The 21868-nt window shown below is 43.6% G+C and overlaps 1 protein-coding gene across 8 annotated transcripts in view; it reads right to left on the bottom strand.

Annotated features, from left to right (window-relative positions):
* Positions 1-21868, bottom strand: part of MAPRE2 (microtubule associated protein RP/EB family member 2) — an 87529-nt gene that overhangs the window by 45846 nt on the left and 19815 nt on the right. The window contains exon 1 of one of the 8 annotated variants that reach the window (XM_050971132.1): positions 18819-19041. The exons of 4 other annotated variants lie outside the window; for them this stretch is intronic. In XM_050971132.1, the coding sequence (XP_050827089.1) occupies positions 18819-18985 (167 nt within the window). In that variant the 5' untranslated portion in view covers positions 18986-19041. Of the gene's footprint in view, positions 1-11193; positions 11388-18818; positions 19042-21868 lie in introns of those variants that run through there. 3 more of the 8 variants (XM_050971133.1, XM_030237597.2, XM_050971137.1) reach the window with 3 other exon arrangements.

Here is a 21868-nt window from a genome sequence, read left to right as displayed (position 1 = left end):
AACCAGTACAGATATGCACTGATTTATGCATTGCAACATTTATTCTAACCTTAATATACATATATGTTGGAATCGCAGAATATCAGGAGTTGGAAGGTGCCCACCAAGGATCATCGAGTCATTTCTTGCAGAAAATGAGGTCCTTTTTAAGTGGCTTTCTAAGGCCACCTTCACTTTGAAAGTTCCTGGAGTGATACCAAGTGAGGGACAAGAAACAGCACAGCAACCCCTCATGCAGCCATCCCAGGACCCGTGGGCAAAGGTTCTGGAGCACTGCGTGCACGACCGAGCTGCTGAGGTACCGGCCAGGCAGCCAGCTCCACTCCATCCCTGAGCAAGTCATCCTGGCAGGAAGGTGACGACACTCATCAGGGGTAGAAGACAACATTTATTTTAAGCCCTCAAGCTGTAAACAAGCATGTGACAACAGATGAAGCAACAGGCAGCCATGCTAGCTGCTTTCACTGGTGCATCACTCTCTAAAACATGCCTGAGTATTTTTGTAATGAAAATATTAAGCTTTAGTATGGTTGCCCAGGCTTCCCACTGCTATCACAGCTCTGCTGCCATTTGGAGGGAAAGGAGAAGCACCAGGCTTTCTGCTGGGAATGTAGGACCAAGCTCCAGACAACACCTGTGACATGAACCAGCTGAAAGTCCCCTGCCAGCACTGCCTCTGCAGACCACTGCACCGATATGCTGCAGAGCTTTGTGCTAGGCTCTGACACCAACCTCTCTCCCTCTTCTCCCTCAACCACTGGTGAAAGCTAGACTAAAACCAATAATGATTATAATAATAAATCTTGGAGTTCTGACATCTCCAATGCTGTGGATATAGGCCCAAATAAATAGCCCTGTCACTGGCTTATTACAAACTCCCTATTCCCTACAAACCATTCCTAATATTATACAGACTGCAAGTGTTAAGACTACCAGCCACAACACTTAAATTTGGTTTTAGATACCAAAGTAACTTGACCTCTTCCCTTGTTCTCATGAGTTAACACTATAACAGACAAAGAAGCACCCTTAAATTATTCTGGTGCCCAACATACTACTGGTAAATGACATATCTTAAGAATTAATCCTACCAAGTACTATCTAGAACCAGGCTGAACTTCTAAGTGCAATTGCTTAACTGCTAAATTAATTTTGGAGCAACTAAAACTAGAATTCACTAATCCTGCATGAAGTAAATTGCCCTGTAGGAACATTCTAGCTCGGCCATCTGTGATTTATGTAACATATTACTCTTGCTGTGTGCCAGTAACCACAGACTGATTTTACCACTGTTGCAGTACCAACATAATTGGTGTCTACCAGCATCAAGTAAAGCTTCGCCAAAACTTTTTTTTTCAACCATGTTGGTCTTTGAAGATCTGTGAAACTGCAACTTTTGGACAGATTTTAACTTTTAACATCTTCTGCCTATCTAAAGGGGGAAATCCCCAAAGCTTTGTTTTCTAAATAATGTTATTTAGAAGGTGCTTACTGCTTTGATGTAACTGTGATTGTAAAAACTGAATTACTTACAACACTTTTTATCTACAAGCCCCAGTAAAGCCCTGCACCTTAAGCTAAGAGAAGCATAGATGCATTGTTTAATAGGATTTGGCCTCCTTTCATGGAATATCTTGAGGTTAATTCCTAAAGTGTATTGCTTCCAGCTGGCAAACAGTGACATTACCAAGTTTAACTCTCACAGTAAACAAGGAAGAAAAAGGTTTATAGCTTGAATTGTCTTCAACTAGATGTAAGTGCAGTTATGAAGGTACTCTGGGTTGCAATGTGGATAGTTCCTTTGACCCTCTCAATGTTGCTGCAGGCCACACGACAAGACAGTTCTGCACCACCCCCTGTAAAAGCACATCAAACCAAGCAGACATCTGACACAGTTTAAGAACTGTGCTCATTGTTAAAACGTTTTCTGCAGATTAAGCTTATCAATAATGCTAATATTTTCTGCATCAGAAAAAGCTACAATTCCTTAAAAGCAGAGCAAACAATTTACCAGCTGTTAACTTCCAGACATAATCTTTGACTGCAATGTACACAATTAATTTTATGATACAGCAAAACTATGCCTTTGCTCTGTTGTGTCTCTGCAAACTTCAGTGCTGCAGCAGCAGTATTGCTTTCAAAAGAATTAAACTAGAAAATGTTTGATATTGATGAAGTCATACTGAGGCTGCATACATATATTTTTCTTTTCCATTTGAAAACTTTGATGACAGGACTGATTTTGCCTTCCTGGAAGTACAAAAGTTGCTTCCAGATGATATTCCTTTCATTTTTAAAGCATGTGATTTTGTTATTTTGTTTTTTAAGTCACGAGCTGTTTATGTTTATCAGAGCTACAGAATGGGATCATAAACTGACTCGGGTAGGCAGGGCGCTCCAGAGGGATCTGCTCCAGCCTCCCAGTCACTGCAGGAACAGCAAGAGAAGGCTGCCATTTGTCTCAGTTTCAAGTCTCTCCAAGGACAGATATTCCACAGCCCCTTTGGGTAGCTTCTGGGGTTTGACCATCCTGGCTGTGTGAACACTTCTGCCAATATCCAAAGTACTTTGTACTGCTGCAGCTGCTGATGGCCATTGTCTCTCACCCTTTCTCTTTCTTCAAAGAACCTGGCTCCACCTTCTTTACACACAGTTTCCCACTAGACAGATAAGACTGCAGTGAGATCTTTCTCCCTCCTGAGCTGGCTCCTATCCAGACTGACCAAACACAGGTGACAAGCTCCAGACCCCTGACCATCCTTGTGTCCCTCTGCCACATTCACTTCAGCATGTCATTGTCTCTCTCAAAGTGGGGAGGCCAAATCCACGGTATGTGAGATGTGGTTTCAGAAGCACCAGAGGAGAAGAACCACTTCCCTGGAGCTGCTGGCTACATGCCTGCCAATGCAGCCCAGCAGGGGCTTGGCCTTCTTCCCTGCAAGAGCACACTGCTGACTCATGTTCATCTTGTTCACCAGCACCACCAGGTCCACATTGTGTAACCCTTCAGGAACAACTGGGGGGTGTGCATAATGTGGTAATGGGAAAAAACACCTCACCATATTAAAAATAGAGCTGCTTGAGAGACAAGACAGTTCTACAGCACCCCCGTGGAACTCATTTGACACTTGGGAACCACAGACTAAAAACGTGCACTAGAGAGCCAAGCCTCTGCAGGCAGAAATATGCAGAATAACAAAATGGTTTGGGTTGGAAGGGACCTTAATGATCATATGGTTCTAGCCTCTGCCACAGGCAGCAACACCTTCCATTAGACCAGGCTGCTCAAAGCCCCATACAATCTGGTCCTGTACATTTCCAGAAACAAGGCACCCACAGCTTCTCTGAGCAACATGTTTCAGTGTCTCATCACCCCCCAGTAAAGAATTTATTCTTAGTACCTAATCTAATTGCTTCTCAGGTTGAAGCAATTGCCCCTTGTCTTACGACTACACACCCTTGTAAAAATTGCCTCTCCAGCTCTCTTGCAAGCCCCCTTTAGGTACTGGAAGATTGTTCTAAAGTCTCCCCAGAACATTCTCTTCTCCAGGATGAGTAACCCCAGGTGTCTCAGCCTGTCTTCATTGCAGAAATATTAAGGGAAGTAAAAAAATGAAAATATTACCTTTTTTATGCCTCCTTGAATCTGACAACTAGCACAACATGAATGTGTTGACTGAAAACCATGTATTTAGACTCCAACTTAGAATGTGCATCATGTATAACTCTGAAACTTTATTATGGGCAAGCAGCAATATGGACCCCAAACAACCTAATTCAATAAAATATAACAAACACCATTCTCCATAACGAGGTTTCCAACAGAATGACTAATTACATCTGAATGCTGTCCTTTTGGGAAAATGTATCCCTTCTTCCAACCAATTACCACTGCTTCCCTGTTCTCAGCACTCCTACACACCATGGTCTTTCTGTACACACAAGCTCCCGTGGGACTTTCATATCACTGGGCTATGTGTTCCACTTCCATACAAACAATTACTCATAGATTCTATAGTTATTTTAACAAGCTATGATTTGTGTAACACTGAATCCGTAAGTAAAACAAATGAGTATTCTACTTCAAATATTTCAGTGCTTCCTATTCATGATATTACTGGACCAGCTCCACAGAGATTAACCTTTAGAAGCAAAGCATAACAACTGTGTAAGATTTGCCTAAAATGAATTTTCACTCCCCCCAAATTGTTTAATACATACTGCCAGCAAGCCCTTCTGAGCATCAACACTGCATTCCAGAGTGACAGGAAAGAATTTGCATTCATGTGCATCTCTGAATAATTACAGCTGCTTGGGTAGGAAATCTGTATGGTACTAAGGAACCCTGCTGTAGGGGGCGGGGGGGGGAATTCACTTGAGTTGCTCCTAAAAGATAAAACTGAAGTGCACAGATCTCAACTAAGGGTTCCACTGACTCAGGGCTCCAAATTGCCAAGCAACATAATATTGAAAATTAAGCCTCTGAAACAATACAACGCAAGGTGGTCATACACGAGGCCAGAAGATCAACAGTCCAACCTGCATGGCATATTCCTCTCCAGGCAGAATGATTTGGCACAGTTGTAGGATTTCCTACGGAAGCTACATCCTTAAGTCTCGATTCACTAATGAATGTTTACACTTCCTGTTTGGATAGCATAGCAAAAAACCAGATTTAACACAAAGGCACTCTTCACTAATCATGGGGTTCTATGGGAAAAAAGAAATTATTTCAGAGTGGCTAAACTGAGACATTTAATGGGTGTGCTTCCAGTATACACAACCTTCTCTACAAAATATTTGATAACTTAGCATACCACTAGAAAACTAGACAAACTTTTCTCAAAATATCACAGGCAAGATTTTAATCTTGAATTAAATATTTCATAGCACAAAACAGTATAACTGTGCTAAAAAAAAATAGAGACAACAACACTACTTTTAAACCCCAAGAGTTAAATGCATGCTTAGTAAACATTTACAGCTTATATTCCCTTTCCCCTCCCACCTAACTGCAATGAAACAATACGAAGAAGATGCTTTATCGGTGAGTCAGGCAGCAGAGATCTGAGCAAGATCCAAACAGCTCCGCAGCGCACAGCTAACACCATCCACAGAAGAAACACGGATGTTTTCCATTTACATTCCCCAGTACTGATCCTGGAAGCGAGCAACCAGCGCTGCTAGCTGGAGGCCAGGATTCAGGGAGCAAGGAGGATGCGAGCAGCCAAACGCTGTCCCGGAGCAGCGGAGCCGCCACCGCTGCTGCTGCTGCTGCCACCGCGCCACGATAGCCTTCATGCCATCCCACTCGGTGGCTGGCGTGATTGCGAACAGATGTAGCGAGACCACTCGTTTTCAATTATCAAACAAAGGCTGAAAGTTGCACTTCCAAAGTGCATGAAAAGCTGGCACACTATTTATCTGCTTCCTTACCAAGCCTTTGCTATAATTAGCTTTGGGCATGAGGAAGGAGAAGAGACTGTCAAATTAAACTAACCTCCTCACTAAACCCCAAAACCTCTGAAGATATTTTTAAATAGTCACACATTCAAATGCCAAGGCTTGAAATGTAGACCTACCACACATTTTCTTTTCTTACTGGCTCCCAAAACAAGTTTTATATCACAAAAGGTTAGTCCAGGTACGCCCCCTGGAAGAACATTCCTGTGGTCCAGATGGGGTAACTGCATCTCCCTCAAAGGAGCCAAAGAAATAGCTTTAATCAAGCTCTTTGCTCCACAGCTCCACCTCCAAATCACCTTTCTTGCACAATGCAGCATGTTTTTCAGTGCCTGTTTTCTAGGAAGACTAGATTGAAGACAAGAGACAGAAGCCAAAATGTCTGTTTCTGAAAGCGCCAGCAACAGGTTCAGTTCTCGCGTGTCCCAAATTTGCTCCTTTTTCTGTTCATATGCCAAAAAAAACACTGCTGTTGCTATGCAGCTCAACAAGGTAGTTAAAAAAAACCCCACATCACACAACAAAAACCATAATGCAGCCTCCCACCTACAGGATGTTTCTGAAACCCACGGAGGCTGGGTGCAAATTTGGAGTTCTCAGACCTTTATGGTGAGAGCACTTGGGTGTAAGCTGAGGATTTCGTGCTCTCTGAAAATTACCGCAATGTCCTTACACAAACTGGGCTGTCTGTGAAGTGTTTTCTCCCCTCTCTCCCCAGTCCCCAAAAAGCCCCCCCCTCTCTTAGCCCCTGAATTAAACAAATACCTCCAGCCCCCAAAACACTATGAGGGTATTATCTAGGAAGATCTAAATCCAGGTGAACAGAGATATCCCAATAATGCAGAGATATCCCAATAATCTAAGTCTCAAACTACTGATGCAATATTGAGCAGAGTCATCCTCTTAACCCACAGAGACTTTTACATGCACTCATATGTGATTCCCAGTTATCTTCAGACAGTTTCACCCCGTGCTATTTGAGAGCTGGATCTGCCCAGCAGAGGATTCTCACCAAAACAGCTCTCTCTAGGCAGAGTACTCCCTAAGCACAAAACAAGATTAAAGAAGAACAGCAGCGGCAGCAATGGGAAGACAGCTTTATGAAAGTGAAAGAAGAGAAAATAGAGGGTACCTAAGCAGACAGAAACCAAGGAAAGATTTCTGCCTTGGCTCCTCTTTAATGCTGGCTAGTAAGCTGCTGGCTCTAAGTCATCAGGATGGTTTTCTCCCTGATAGCAACTACCTTGTTGCAATTCAGATGCTTGGCAGACAAGGGGGTTATCACAACTACAGCTTTTTGAAAAGCACAGGCCAAATTTATGGAGCGTAATTTATGTTAGTTTGTTGATGGGGTTTTTTTAGCATTTGTTATTGACCTTTTCCTGCTTTCAATGAAATCTAGGGCGAAATTGTCACAATCTGCAATAAAACTGTTAGGTCAAGAGCAAACACCTCTGAAAATAAAGATTCACTAATATATTTAATAGCATTTGCTTTGACTGGTGTTTACAGTTTCAGAAGTCACACCTATCAATACTATGAAGTGAGAAGACAGCTCACTGCTTTTACTCTGTATCATCTTCCCAGTTCTCAAGCTTGGGCCTTTATATATTAATTTTATCAACACAAATGGTCTTTTTTCCTTCAGTGTAACTACCTGCTTACCACAATCAGCAGAGACTAATTTTGGAGCAAGGAATTCCTTCTGCCCAGAGTAAGGCAAAGCCATAGGTCCCCCTTTGAACCCTGAGTAGAGCCACACGTGTGGCAGGCAGAGTCACCAGAGCCGGGGCAGCTCCTGCCGAGGGAAGGATGCTCTCTGCTGCCCAGGGCCAGCCAGCATCCGGCAATTCACTGCGAGTTCAGAAGGCAAAGCCCAAAACAGATTTTGCTGTAACGTAAATCTTGACTTTCAGTGTGGAAGTTATCAGCTCATTCTGCTATAAAAGCCAGCCAGATATGCTCTGAAACACCCTACAACTTATTCCAGCAGTGGGTGAGGAAATCACAGCTGCTGTCTAGCTTTCATTATTATGCACAGCACCATCATTTGTCTGCTTACACAATGATTTCTAGAATGAAGAAAACACTTAGGAAAAACAAATATTTAAAACAGATAACATTAGAAAAGTGGACACTCATAGATAAAACTAAAACAGAATGATTTGAAGAAAAATATTCAGGAAGTCAGCCCCTTCCCCTCTGCTTCATGTAAGTTCTGGGTATAAAACTAAATATAGCCAGGGAGTGAAGGACCAGAAAACCATTTTTCTAGCAACACACAGAGACAAAGCAGAAGTTAAGCACAGTATCCTGCAAAGGAAGGTACAGCCCTTTGTCTCTTTAGGGCCAGGGTGGTTTAGACTATGTATGCCATTTGAACCTAGAAGTATTCACTCTTAACACTTTAGTCTTTAAAAATATGATGAGCCACACAATATGATCAACCACACAAGATCCCTGGCAAAAAAAAAAAAAAAAAGCACTGCAAACAGGTCTTATTAAAAAAAAAAAAAAAATCTCCACAGAGCTGTTGATTAGGTTTCTCATTGAATTTTTTCAGCCATCTTTGAAGCAGAAGTAAAACTATCATTAAATGTGATGCCATTCTCAGAAATTAACCCAAGTCTACTTCAGGCCAACAAAAAGACACCTCAGTACCAAATTTTAAACAGGATCCTGATCTGAAGCACAAGAAACAGCATTTCACTGGAGCAATACAGATTGATTACAGTTATTAACTCCAAAAGGTAACATCACCCTGTGTCTAAATTTTATGCCAAAGTGCCTGGTTTCCATTTACCAGCTAAGTAAAGCTGGAAGAGAAATTTAACACCTGGGCCTGTATGTCCCAGTCTGCAAAATATAATATGTCCTTTGGAAGACTTGGGAAAACTATTTGTGGCTTTGCATACAGAGCACATGGCTGGGGCTTGTGGTATAAGCTCAATTCCCTGCTGCATCCTCAACTCCATGGATAACTTACAGCTTCCATGTCAGCTTCCTAGTCTGTAAAATGGTGCAACCTCTAGCTGTTTTTAAATCTGCTTCAGGAGTTGGATATGAAATCTTTGGTAAAACCTGGTTTTAGAAAAACCAAAGGGTTTTTTTTAGGTCTGAGAACATCTAACCTGATGAACACAAATTTTCTGATCAGTAATGACTACTTCTCTTTTAAAATATCTATGGAACAGAACATGTTAAAAGTTGTAAAATGGGAAAGCATTTCTGTTACTACAGGAGAGAAGAATGGAAAGGCAAATACTGAACCTCTATCCACATGGTAGATGCAGGATGCAGAAGTCTTTTAGCTTTGTACAATTGCTCATCTGCTGTCAAGCTTCTGGCTGTATTTAATGATATATTTATTCCATATTCCTAGATGGAAGAAGCCAGCCCAACAATCAGAGGCATAGCAACTTGATGTGTCATATGAGGAGGCCCTACAAGCTGCTCCAGAAGTCTGGAATGGCACTGACAGTCCAGTGTGGCAGCAGGCACTAAAGTGATGGACTTCATCTGCTGTACCCAGAGATCTCCTGCTGCCACTCCCACTGCACAAGGACTAAACTTGCCTAGCTACTAAAGGTTGTCATGGAAGTTAAAAGCCATTTTTTCTAGTATCAAGAAGAAGCTTCACCACAGTTTTTATGTATTTTCTCTACCATTTCCCTTCTGTTATGCATGACATTTACTTCCTAAAGGACTTTAGCTACAGATGGAAGCAAGTTAAGTATCATTCTCACTTTCTCCCAGAGAAAGGAAGAAATCAACAGATATGGGAGTTATGACTCTGCAGAACATGGTAAGTTTCCAAAAAAAAGAAACCAACCTAAATAGAATTCCTCAGTGGAAATTTTTATTTGTGCATTAAAAGTTTATTTCTGAAACATATTGAACTGGATTGCTTATTTACTGCCCAAAGACAATATGCATCAGTAGTTCTGTATTTCTTTATATTGCTCTAGAGAGGCAAACAGATGGATACAAATCCCTAAAAGACTATGGAGTACTTTTCTGGATGAAGGCTATTCAGATGCAGAGCATCCTCACAACTTCTGGAAAACTGGGCAAGTGATATAGTTATTCCTGTCATCACACGCTGAACACAGCAGCCTCACAAAATGTCTTTTCTAGGCATAGTTCAGTGTATGATTTGACAAGCTAAAAAAAAGAAAACTGATTTGTTGATGACTGCAGGAAAACACATACAAACCTACTGAAAAAGAAGAACGGAGAACCCCATGTAACAGAGGTTTTCCAAAGAACTTTTCTGAAGGAAACAAGTTAGCAATCGGTGGTGCCTATGGCACATCATAGTAACTAAAGGGAGATACATGATATTTCAAATCTATTTCATATTTCTGTTTAGGGGCACGATAGAAATACACCTTTCCCCTAAAACAGAATCTTGTACTTCTCAGCTGAAATTTAGATATAGGAAGTGAGAGCGCCAGGCTTTCTGCAAATAGAAACAGGTCCTTGCAAAAGCAATTTTGCTACTTTGTGCTAAATGCGTGCACTGGGGCTCCACAGCGCAAAATATAAGCAGTTTCAGAGAGAGACAGAGACTACATTTTGTGCAATTCAAACGAACCACACACTGGGATCTCCGACGCATTTCACGCTCACCCGTCAGTGCATGATCAACAATGAGATTCACTGTTAAGGTTATTAATGGCCAAATGCCGGTAGCAGCTCCGTTATTCCTCAACAGCAGAAAAAAATCCTGCGATTTTCTCCAGACAAACAAGCCAAGTCATCCACGTTTGTTTTCATGTATTCGAGCTTACAACTCGCCACTTTAGTCAGATATTTGAGAGCAGCATCATTTCCTGCCGCTTGAAAATCAGCTTTAAGGGGCGTGTTCTCTGCAGAGGCACTGCTTGCTGTCATCCAGGCAGCATTTAAAATAACTGTATATTGACATAAGGAGCCACCGGCCGTATTATCGCCCTTCAAGTCGGCAGCAAGGAGCACATCAAACCAGTTGCGTTCCGGGCTGCGCCGCGACCCTTATCAAACAATGCAAACAATTTTAATGAGCTTATCTGCCGGAACATATTGTCAGAGATGTTAATGCAGAAGCGCTGCCAGCAACGCATGCCAAACGATTCATCAAAAATGCCTACAACTGCGACAAAAGACGGGTGTCCCCCCCAAATGAGAGACGATAAATAAACACAAAATGGGGCTGGCGGGGAGCGGGGGGCGGGGATGGAGCCGCCCTCCCCCGCGCAGGCACCGGGAGAGCTGTCACCCCCGCCCCGAGGAGCGGGGGGCGGCTGTCACCCCCGCATCGGCGTGCGGAGGGCGGGCGCTGCCCGGTGCCCGGTGCGGCTCTCCCGGCCGGGCAGGGGCTGCCCGCGCCCCGCCATCCGCGGCCGCCGCCTCCCGCACGGCGCCGCCTCCCTCCGAGATCCGCAGCGAGGTGCTGCGGCTCTTTTCCAAGGGGAGCTGGCTGCCTGCGCGGGGGGCGTTCTTGCCTTCCCTTTTATTTTCCCCCTCCTCTTTCCTCTTTTTTTTTTTCCTCTTTTTTTTTTTTTTTTTTTTAATTATCATTTTTCACCGCCTTTCTTCCGCCCAGGCGCGGCAAGCCCCCGCACGCATCCCGCCTCTCCCCCGAGCGCTCCGCAGCCGGACAATGCGGGGCCGGGGGGAGAGCAGGGGGCTGCAGCCCGCCCGCCTTATGCAACCGCCCCCCGCGCCGCCGCAGCCCCCCCGCCGTACCTGTAGGAGCGCTCCCCCCGCACCGTGTGCTTCCTGAAGGGGATGATGGTCCCGTTATCCTGGATGATGTCGTTGTTGTTCTCGCCATTTGGGGACAGGGCTTGGGTCGGTCCGGGCATTGGCGCTCCCGCCGCTCCGCAGAGCCCCGCGCTGCTGCCGCTGCTGCTGCTGCTGGTGTGCGGAAGGTGGCGGCAGCCGCGACTCTGCCGCCCGCCCGCCCCGCCCCGCCGCGCGTCAGCCCCGCCGCCGCCGCCGCCGCCGCCACACGTGACCGCCCCTCGCCATGGCAACCGGCCGGCGCCGCGCTGCGCCCGGGGACGGCAGCGGGCAGGCAGGGCAGGCACGGCAGGCAAGGGAGGCGAGGCAGAGAGAGGGGCCCGCCCCGCCCCGCGCCCCCACACAAAGAGCCGCACGCCCCGGGAGTGCGGAGCGGCCCGAGCTGTTCGGCGGTCCCGGCACACACAAAGCGCCCGGGCACTCCCCCGCACGGCCCGGCCAAGCACGGCGGGCCCACCGCCCCCGCGACTGCCCTTTCACCCGTGGGCGGCACAGAAACGCCGCCTGGCCCGTGGGGACCGCGCCGTGCCCCTGCCCACCGCCGCCCGTGACAGCCGTGTGCGCGCCCGGCTCGGGCGAGACCGGCCGAGACCTCGACTCGCGATGCCTCATCGTCACCCTCCGCGCCCCGGTACCTCAGCATCGTCCGCCTCCTGCCCACACCAAGGAGCTACCGCGCTTCTTCTGAAGGAGCCCCCACTCCGGGCTGCTCGGTTACACAGCGGCGAGCCGCAGCAGGGAACGCCGCCCAGCATCTCCCCTCGGCGCGGGTGTGCCGGGGGCGATGGCCATCCCCACCGCACAAAGCCCGCCCGCACGGGCTGCAGCTCGCAAGAATCATAGCGTGGCATTCGTGTTTCAGATAGTGAACGCTTTATTTTTTAAAAAGGCATAAATATTAAGTGACGTGAGACTACAAGAGGTAAAAAATCATGGACTCCTAATCATAAAAGAGCACACGAAGGTCTTAGTTATTTTATGCTCTTTTTTTTTCCCGATTCCTGTGTCTGCTACTCCGCCTGCATTTCCACCCCAAGCACCAGGATGTTCAAAGCTCTGGATACCAAGCTCTGTATCTCTGCTTACAACTTCACTGGAGAGCGCAGTATAACATCTGCCAAGCTGCATTGCACATTTCCAGCGTTCTCCTGCTCTCAGGCTTACACAGAAAAAACCACTTGATGGCACATCCTTTAAAATCTTCCTTGGATCAGAAACAAGAAGGGAAGACACTTTGCCAAGGCAGTGGCACTGAACTTCTGGCACTTCTAGCATCACCAATCACACAAACTTCATCTCTTCCTGCCTTCTTCTAGAAGAGGTTTTGCATCCTTCCCAGTCCATTTCCCTCTGCAAAGCTCTATGATTTCTCCATATCTCCCCTTGCCTAAATAGCAATGTGCTTCAAAGTTTGACATTACCACAGATCAGTGCTGGTCATCCTGAGGAGCAGACCTGAACTTCATTCACTGTGGTCAAAACTTACCCTCATGTCCCAACAGTGCATCGACACCCACGCTTCTACCACAGTAGAAAAATACAAATTGTTTTCTCTAAGCAGAAACCAACAAGGGTGGCTATAGGCACAGTCTCTAACAGATCTATGCAACTTCATGACTGTTAGATGCAAAATATTTGAACTGATTTATTAGCATCTTAAAAAATACATGCCCCCAAATGCAAGTCTCTTATAAAAAGAATCTTAAGATGGCAGGTCAAACAGAAGCCATGTGAGTACTTCTAATATGTTCTCAGACACACATGCTGATATATTAACTCATGAAGTATGAGTTTGATCAGGTTTCTGCCTCAGATTTTTCTGCACAAATAAAATGACAATGAAATTTTAACTAATCTTTCAGACTGAAATGACAATACTGAAATCTTAGTTTACATTATTATATTCATAACATAGACCATTCACAGAGAGCTTGTAAGGTGAATAAAATCAATAACACCAACTGCACAACACTTGGACTGCTGAGAATCTCCCTGGATTTAAATCAGATGTAGAGATTAACACATTTTAGAGCAATCTCAATCAAGGCTCAAGTTAGTCTGCCAATTTGCCACTGTCTTCTGCACATCAAGACAGGGAATCTTACTTATACTTTTTGCCAGGTTTTCAAATATACTCATATTTATCTTTCAGTAACCAACCTATGGACATTTGCTATTGGCATACTTCATTGAAACATGTTTCATTCATTTGGTAATTGTAGGAAGCTACGTTTGAGCCTTTTTCAAAACAAGCAACAAAAAACATTCTGTTAAAAAGGCCAGTAAGTGTCATAGTAACACTCAAGAACATGGAGAAGCCAGAAATGCTATGTGGTGACAGAATATAAAAATAATCTATTGCAGGTCTTTATCTGCCAGACATAACCCTACCTGTTCTGCTAGGAGCAAGCAGTAAAATACTCTGCAACCCTAACTTGTAAAAACATTTTTATTTCTTCACCAGTGTCAAAGAACAGAATCTTCTTTATTAAGTCTCTAAAGCTGTTTAAAACATGTATCAACAAAGCTACAGAAGAGAAGTGCAGGTGAGGAGAGCACGGTGTGCAGCCTTGCTGCAGACCTCTTCTTGCCTCTGCATTAGGACCCAAGGTCAGAAGAACACACTCTGCCTCAGCACAGTACCTTACCTCTATGGAGGCCAAGCCAGGCATCAGCAAAAGAAGCCTGGTACTGGTTTTCAGAAAGCACATGTTTCAGTGTGCTTCAGTCCATCTAGCACAGCCTCAGGGGCTCTGGGTGCAATATGGGTGCAATATGCACAGTGCTTCTGGGCACTGTGTGGCCCACAAGCATAACTCCTGTCTTGATGTGCTGGAAGCCACCAGAATCTGCTTCTCACTTCCATTCTTCTAAGCTTAAAGGTCTCAAAGAAAGAGGAAACCTGTTGCTGTTATTAGGTGTCTGTACATCTGTGCTGCCTTTATAGATTTTTACATGCACTGGGCACAAAAATAGAAAATTGATCCGAAGAATAGAAGGTCAGCCTTGGTGTTAATAAAAAGCCCCACCTGTGGAATGCTGAAAGTACCGAAATCTGGTACTCAAGTGATGTGCTGACTAAGCAAAGCAAAGAGCCAGGAAAGCAATTAATGCCAAAGGGTGGAATTACAAAACCTGATGTAATAGATCTTCAGCACTGAGACCACAGAGGCAATGGCTGAAAGGGAGCTGTGGAGGTCATCCAGTCCAATCTCCCACTTGGAGCACGATCATCACCAATATGAGATCAGGTCACATTTGGTGACATGATCGTAATCAATCCAAATCTTCAAAATCTCCAAGGATGGAGATGTCACGTCCTCTCAAGACCACCTGCTCCTGTGCCATTCTAGCCACACAGCAAGTCCCAGGTGTAGTGCAGATGCAAAAAGCACACTCTACCACATCATACGCATTCCAGGACTTTGATATCTGCTGTGGTGAACCAGGCAGAGAGAATACTAGCTAAGTACTGGATACTAAGTATCCAGTAACACTACAAAGTGCTAGAATAGGCCTAAACATCCTTCTCCAAAATCTGGCTCCTCCTTCCTCTTCAAAGCTTTTGTTTTCAGTTCCTCTCTCTTTGCTTGGTCTAAGCCTCACTTACTGCAGTAGGAAGGCCATAAAGCCTAATTTATAATGCCTGAGAGTAAAATCCTCTAAGAGCCCAAAATGCAGCATTAGAAAGACCTCAGGCATACTCGAGCCAGAATTTTATATTAGGTAGCTAATGTGGAGATAAATTTTGAATATTTTAATGCTGAGAAGCGATCAATGCACAGCCTCTGATGGCAGAGGTAATGGCCAGGCTAGTGACTTCTGCTAATACATTTTTGAGGGGAAAAGAAAACCCCACACACATGGTTTTAGGGAGTATTTCACGACATAGCCAAACTATAAATACAAGTAATGGTTGCAGAAATTCCCCACCACTTGGATAACTTTGGGACAGTGGGAGGAATAGGGAGTGAGACTAAGAAAAACACATTTAACCCTAGAGTGGCCAGCAGGCATCCCTCATCTCTGACATCTCTGCTCACATTGAAGCACATAAAGGAGTCAGGGTGATATTGCTTGCAGTCTTCTCAGAATAGAGCCCAGCTACAAACTGCAGCAAATATGATGCCAGTATAAGTATTTTGGGCCATGTACATCACTTCTCTGAGCAGCTTCACGAACATTCCTGTCACAAGTGCATTTTTTTTTTCACAGGGGAAAGAAAACCTGAGACTAGATTTCAGAAAACAGTTGGAAAGTAGCAATAACTTTTGGAAAGCAGCAGTCCTGAGCAATGTAATCTGCTTTTCTAATTTAACTATCCTCATAGTCTTCCTTTATCACAACAAAGATTAACAGAATTCTGTAAAGCCACAGATTTACACACTGTAGATTAAAATCAGTCCTAGCACTCAAGTGTGTGTGTTTATAAGAACTCCATGCAGAAACAGTCTCTTTCTCCTGAAGGAGTTGGCCAACAGTGTTTAAATTTGAAAATAAGTGAATAAAGAAACTCAGGAAGAAAGTTTGGAAGGAGCTAAAAGAAGTCACTCTGTTAAGTCTTGGACACACCTTGGTTGCTCAAGGAAGTCCCAATTCATTAAGGTACATTGACACACTTTATTCCCAGCATGAGGAGGGTCAGTAAGATGGGTATAACCATGAGCCTACTTAATTAGGCTGCATCAGAATCAGCCTAATTTCTAAAGTTGCATTTAGCAGATTAGGAGCAGAAGATTCAGGAGATCCAGATTTGCTTGTTATCTGTGAGAAGTACAAGTGAGGTGTCTGCAACTGAATGTCTATTAGAGAGCACTGGCTTGTGCCAGCCTAAACTAGAGCACAGTTCTAACCTGTGACAATAACATATCACACAGAAACATCCAACAAGGGGTCAGCAACAGCAGTGTTCCTAACCCAGCAAACATAAATCAGACGTGATGAGGTGCGTGGTAAGTTTCAAGCTGACCTGGGTTAGGGAGAACTGGTGTTTCCTATTTTGCTGACATACTGTCAGCAGCACTGATCAACCCAAAAGAAAACAGAGTGTCATAAAATCACTTCAGGTAAAAATTGAAAACTGTAACTTTATAGACTCTCTTTGTTTACACAGCCCTGAATAAATTGTCCCACCACCATCCCACCAGCTCGTTCCATACCTTCTGTTTCTGGGCATTTAAACTCACTATAACAAACAGCAAATTATAATTTTGTCAGGACAAAGAAACACTGCATAAGTTGTATTAAACAGCTACTTATCACTCCAGACATCCCTTAGACAAAGAATGAGCTTCCCACCCTTGGGGATTCTAGTGTTGCCACTTTAAGCAAAGTCTTGATTATTTGCTTCCCTGGAGGGACACAGATAAAGAGGGAAAAAAAAAAGAGAGGGCTGTCCCAATTACACAATGTGCATGGACCACATCCCTATGAGGTAATTCAAGTCTATTTTTAAATATACAGACATATTTATATTTCAGAGCTCACATTTAACATTTTAAAAAGAGTTCTGTGCCTGTGAGGAAGAATAAAATAAATCTTGGAGTCTTTGTCTGCTAAGCATACATGAAAATTTAGCCTTATGAGCTGCAAATCCAATCTGACCATTAGTGCATGAATTGATTGCTAAAGAGAGATATCTTGTAGAGCCACAGACTGTGGGTATTTTCCTTTAGAAAGACCAGTTATAAAAGTTACATTTTATAGATACTGTGGAAATCAAATAGAAATCAGAGGATTAATTCAAGAGCTGCCTACAAAACAAGGAGCTATGTTCACAGGAACAGGATTTCAAAAACCCTTGAATACGATATTTTAAGACTAATTGTGTACTTTAAATATTAATTCTTAGATTAAAATTAATAAATTGGTTTAGTGGACATTTATTAAATCCAATTAGCTGAATCCAGCTGCTTTAACGAATAAACTCCCCAAATTCCTATTTAGAAAGAAGCATTCTTCAGTATACATCAAAGGATGCCTTACTTAAAACATTAGTTCACACCGAATAGCTGGAACATTTTTATACTTTCTGCATAACAAAAAACTCCCGTGAGAGCAGGAAATACTTCAGTGAGGAATGGTTCCAAAGAGAAGGAATTTTTACTTCCACTAGCTCCAGACTAACCCAAAATTTGGAGCTCTTTAGTGTCTGTTACCTTTGTTTTCAGTGATATCCACTGGGCTAAAGCAGAGTTTCAGACACACCTTGTGGAGATGCTCTCACCTAAAAACCTGGATATGAATGCTGTAATCAATAAATGCTTTGAGTAAGGATTCCTGCATCTTTAATACTGGTTGAAAGGAATTGAGGCTGGAGACTGACTCACGGCTCATTCACATGCATTTCTTTGGCTGGAGCTGTTCTAGATGTACCATTGCCACTTCCATTAGCACCGAGGTGTTACCTAGTTTTCTAGGCTTGTTTTATCAGAATTCAGATGTAAAGACTATGGAAAGTCAAAATAAAAACATCAAAAATGTTCAGGTAATCTGGATTCCTACATTTTTTCGGAGGATGACAAAATTTTAATTAAATGAAAGTGAGATTAGTGCTCTAGAAGAGAAGGATTTGGGGTTTTCAGGTTTCCACACAGTACAGTTTATGACTGTTACCGCTGGGAAAAGTCAGAGCTTCAGACACTGGTATCTTAAACAAAACCAGTAAAACAAGTTATAAATGGTAAAAGCCTGGAAGGGCTTGGAAATGTGAGAGACTAAGTCTAGCATTTATTTATGTATTTTCAGCCGTTGAGGAATCTTTACCTTTCTTGGGGCTCAGGAGGGGGTGTCTGGAAAAAGGTAAAAAGGTGATAAAATCGAGTGGGGGTGGACAATCTCCATCTCTGATATACCTTCTTAGTGCTCTACACTGAAAATGTTAGTGATACACTTTGAAGGCATTTCAGTCAATTGATTTAGACTTGTCTCACCTGCCCAAGGTGTTCACCACTGCTAAAGAGGAAGGGAGAAGGCTGGCACAAGAAAGTAACTATTCCAGCAGATGGTCTATTAAATTTTACTGGATCAAGAATGTTTCACCAGCTGACAAAGACTGGATCTTTACAAATTGGGATTTGAAGGGGTTACTTTGTCCCAGGAAACTGTTAATTAAGTGTCTGTCCTCCCACACCCAGCAAAAAGCCAACATAAACAGTATTACATGCTCTAGCTAGCATTTAAAAAAATCCATTGCGCATTCATGCCTGACCAGGATCAAAATCACACTGCCAAGTCATTCAGTAGTGTGTGAGTGTTTCTGTGATTGAAAGCCCCAGCCCAAAAACCTAGTGAGTGCAAAATACTCGACAGTTTCCTCAGGACCCTACAGTGCACTACAAATCACTTTCTTTCAGAGCCAAGGCATCTCGTTGCCCGTGAAATTAGCAAATGCCAAGAAGTTACACAGAGAGTGGTGTGCTTTTCTGTTTGTGTGCAACCTTCCCCTTTCTCCTTTTCATCTGGGACATTCATTGCATTTTACAAAAACTGATTTCTGTCAGCTTTCCTCATTTTACAAGCACAGAAGCAGGCCCTGCTGTTATGACCAGCTTTCACAAAACACTTACTACCACGAGTCTGCGCAAGCGTCATCCTCAGCACAACCGAGCTGCATCTCCATCCTTTCTTCCATGGGTGGCTTTCTAATCTTTTCAGTACTTCCAGCTCTGCAGCTAAGCCAATCCAATCCTTCTTCTCCACTGCTACAACTAAATGAGTGCCTCCTCCTTTTCATCTCAGGATTTCTTCCACACCTGTGGTTTCTCTATTGTTTTTTCTCCCATTCTTTCCCACTCTTCCTTTGTCAGGCATAATCCTTTATAGGCTTGGGTGATTTCCACTTCCCTTCCTCAGCCACCTGCAGAGAACCCTGGGTCAAATTGGTTTCCTTCCCTCGGACAAGTCCCCAGCACACTTATTGTCCAGCTAACATACTGTCATTAGCTAATTACTCCTCATTTCATCCCGGCCCAGAGCAATGGGCTGCAGTGCTGCCTGCTGAGCAGCACGAACCTTCACACGCAGCCACTCCAAGAAGTGACACCTGTGTTTAAAGGCTGCATCACAGCCGGGATTCACACACCTCGTGTGACACATCGCTGCCATTAACACACCAAAGAGCCGAAATCCCTGAGGCACCTCAGCGCCTCTGAAAAACTAGGTTGCCAAGGATTTGTTTGTGATCTCTAGCTCACAGAGAAATCAGGGAGTGCCTCCTCTTTGGGCTAGAGCAAATACGTGTATCACACACAGCATTTTTAAACAGAAGTTTGTCTTCCCATAGACAATTAGGCTCGCTTTCAGCTATTTCAGGCTCCTTCCCAGCCAAATGCAAGCATCTGAGGAATTCTGCTCTTTACTCTCTGAGAATTTCTTACCCACATGCTTTTAAACTTGTTAAGAATTTAGACCTGTAACACACTTCTAAAGTAATAGTTTCTATTTGCAAGTACTAGAGCATTTGGGGGCAAGAAAGTGTTGAGTATAATTTAATTGCTACTTAGCACAACACCCTAACTAATCTGAAATTTTAGTTTTCTCACTTATTGATGGAAAACAGACTCTTTCCCCTGGCAAGTTAATGCTCATTATCATCCTGGTGTTTATGCTAAGTCTTTATTAATAAAATAGCTTTCACATGAAGAGGAAAAATAATTTTCATAGACAGCTTTAATCATGTTACACTTATATTAGTAGTCTGAATTGAAAAAAAATTAGAATATGTGAAAACTGTGTCACGAAAATTATGTTGCTGACAGACATTCCCTAAGAGGACTTTTGCAGCTTGACTTATTAGACCAAGTTTCCATTAATACTTTGAGCACTTTATTAACCTAGTGCTGCAAGTGCTTTATTTAGATGCTAGGACCCTACAGAAGGCTTACATAGCAATTTCTGAAACCCTGAAATTTCAAGTTACCCAAAAATATGTTAAGAGTTAAAGCTATCTGGGAGGAAGCGACTGCTGGTCTGCTTTAGTGGAAGGTGCATCTCTTGAGAGCAACACACAGAAATACTGGGGGCTTGGTTAGGAGAAGTAAAGGAGAAAGAAAACCTTTAAGCAACATCCAACAGTAAATTTTCCTCATGAAGCCAAATAAACAACTTTTTAAAAAATCACACATAGTAATTAAATTAAAAATGAATAGTACCACAACTGCTGCCACAAATTTGGGGATCAGGTGGGATACCAGCAGAAGTAATGCTGTGACTTTATTGTATTTGAATGTAGGGAAGAAATGAAATATAAGATAAAGCTCACACCCTACTCTGCAATAGAGGGAGGGTCATTAAAAATGTACACGTCTCCATTCTGAGCAGACAAGAGCATACAGAAAGTGCATGGTCTTGCTGAGAAGATAAACAGCTGGATTTACTTGCTTCCATTAACCAATGACCCACTTGTCAAACATAAGCTGTAGATTTAAAAGAGTGATTATGTGAAGCCTCTTACATTACACAAAAACGATCCTAGCTATGAAATCAGATCAAGCCTGAAAATAATTGAGCACAGTCAATATTGTTCTTTTATACAGACACAAGACAAGAATTAGTTATTTGTTTCAAAACCTACAACATGAAGTAAGGGTAGTTTCCTGTAGTGCTGTACAGGAGGCATTTATCCCACACATCCCACTCAGGTCATTAGTGGTGTGCCAAATCCAGAACCTTCTGTAAGAGGATGAAGTTCTAATGGAAGCCACTGCATAAACCTGAAGACAGGGGCAGTGCCAGCTTCCTTCTATGAGGAATGGGTACCGGGAGACTTAAAACTGGTGCTCCCACAGTAAATGGTACCCAGCCACAGTAAATGGTACCCAGGACATGCACCTGGCCTGCCTAATGACTCAGAGAGGATTTTTAACATGGTGTGCACACTTTGGTGGCAGATCTCCAGCTGAGGCTTTTAAGGCTCAAGCCAGCTGCCATTGACTTTGCCCCTGTGCCCCTTTGCACTTCCCACCTAATGCCTGTTCCTGCTCCAGGCTCAGGTAGGAGCAGACATGCAAGATGCTACAGATGATTACAACATTTGGGTTTGAGTGCAACAAATTACTAGGTCCCAAGACCTGAAAACCTCTAATTTTGCCACCTTGTACTGTAACACAGCAGCACTCTCCACAACAGTGGCCTTCTCATACTTGACCTAGCTCTAAACATGTCTCTGAGAAGGCTGAAGAAGCCATTATTATAAGGAACAATCTTACTGTAAGAACAACTTCTGTGCTGCTTCCACCTGACCTCATTAGTGTGCTGTGCACTGCCAGTGACTCCCACTTTACTCTGACTCAGTACACATAGGGTGATCTTCTGCAAGCTGCAGATCATGGAGCAACTGAAGTGTACAAGAATCCAAGCAGTCAGCTAATGAAAACCAAAGTTTCCAGCTCCAGTGATTGCAGAGAAATATTAAAAAATGCTGATACTTGGAGCCTGTCCACCTCTGGATTTTCCTCTGCTGCTGGAGGCCCTGAGCACCACAGCTCAGCACCCCAGTGCCTGCTGTCCAGATCCAGGCTTCAGCAGCAGCATGGGAAGAAAGACCAGGAAAGCTCCCCAGTGCCTACCACAGCACAGGGGCACATGCAAGATTATATTTATAAAATCTAGAAACTGC

The sequence above is a fragment of the Serinus canaria genome, chromosome 2 (genome assembly GCF_022539315.1).
Source record: "Serinus canaria isolate serCan28SL12 chromosome 2, serCan2020, whole genome shotgun sequence".
NCBI lineage: Eukaryota > Metazoa > Chordata > Aves > Passeriformes > Fringillidae > Serinus > Serinus canaria.
The sequence above is the reverse complement of the archived record's forward strand: the minus strand, read 5'-3'. Positions and strand labels throughout refer to the sequence as shown.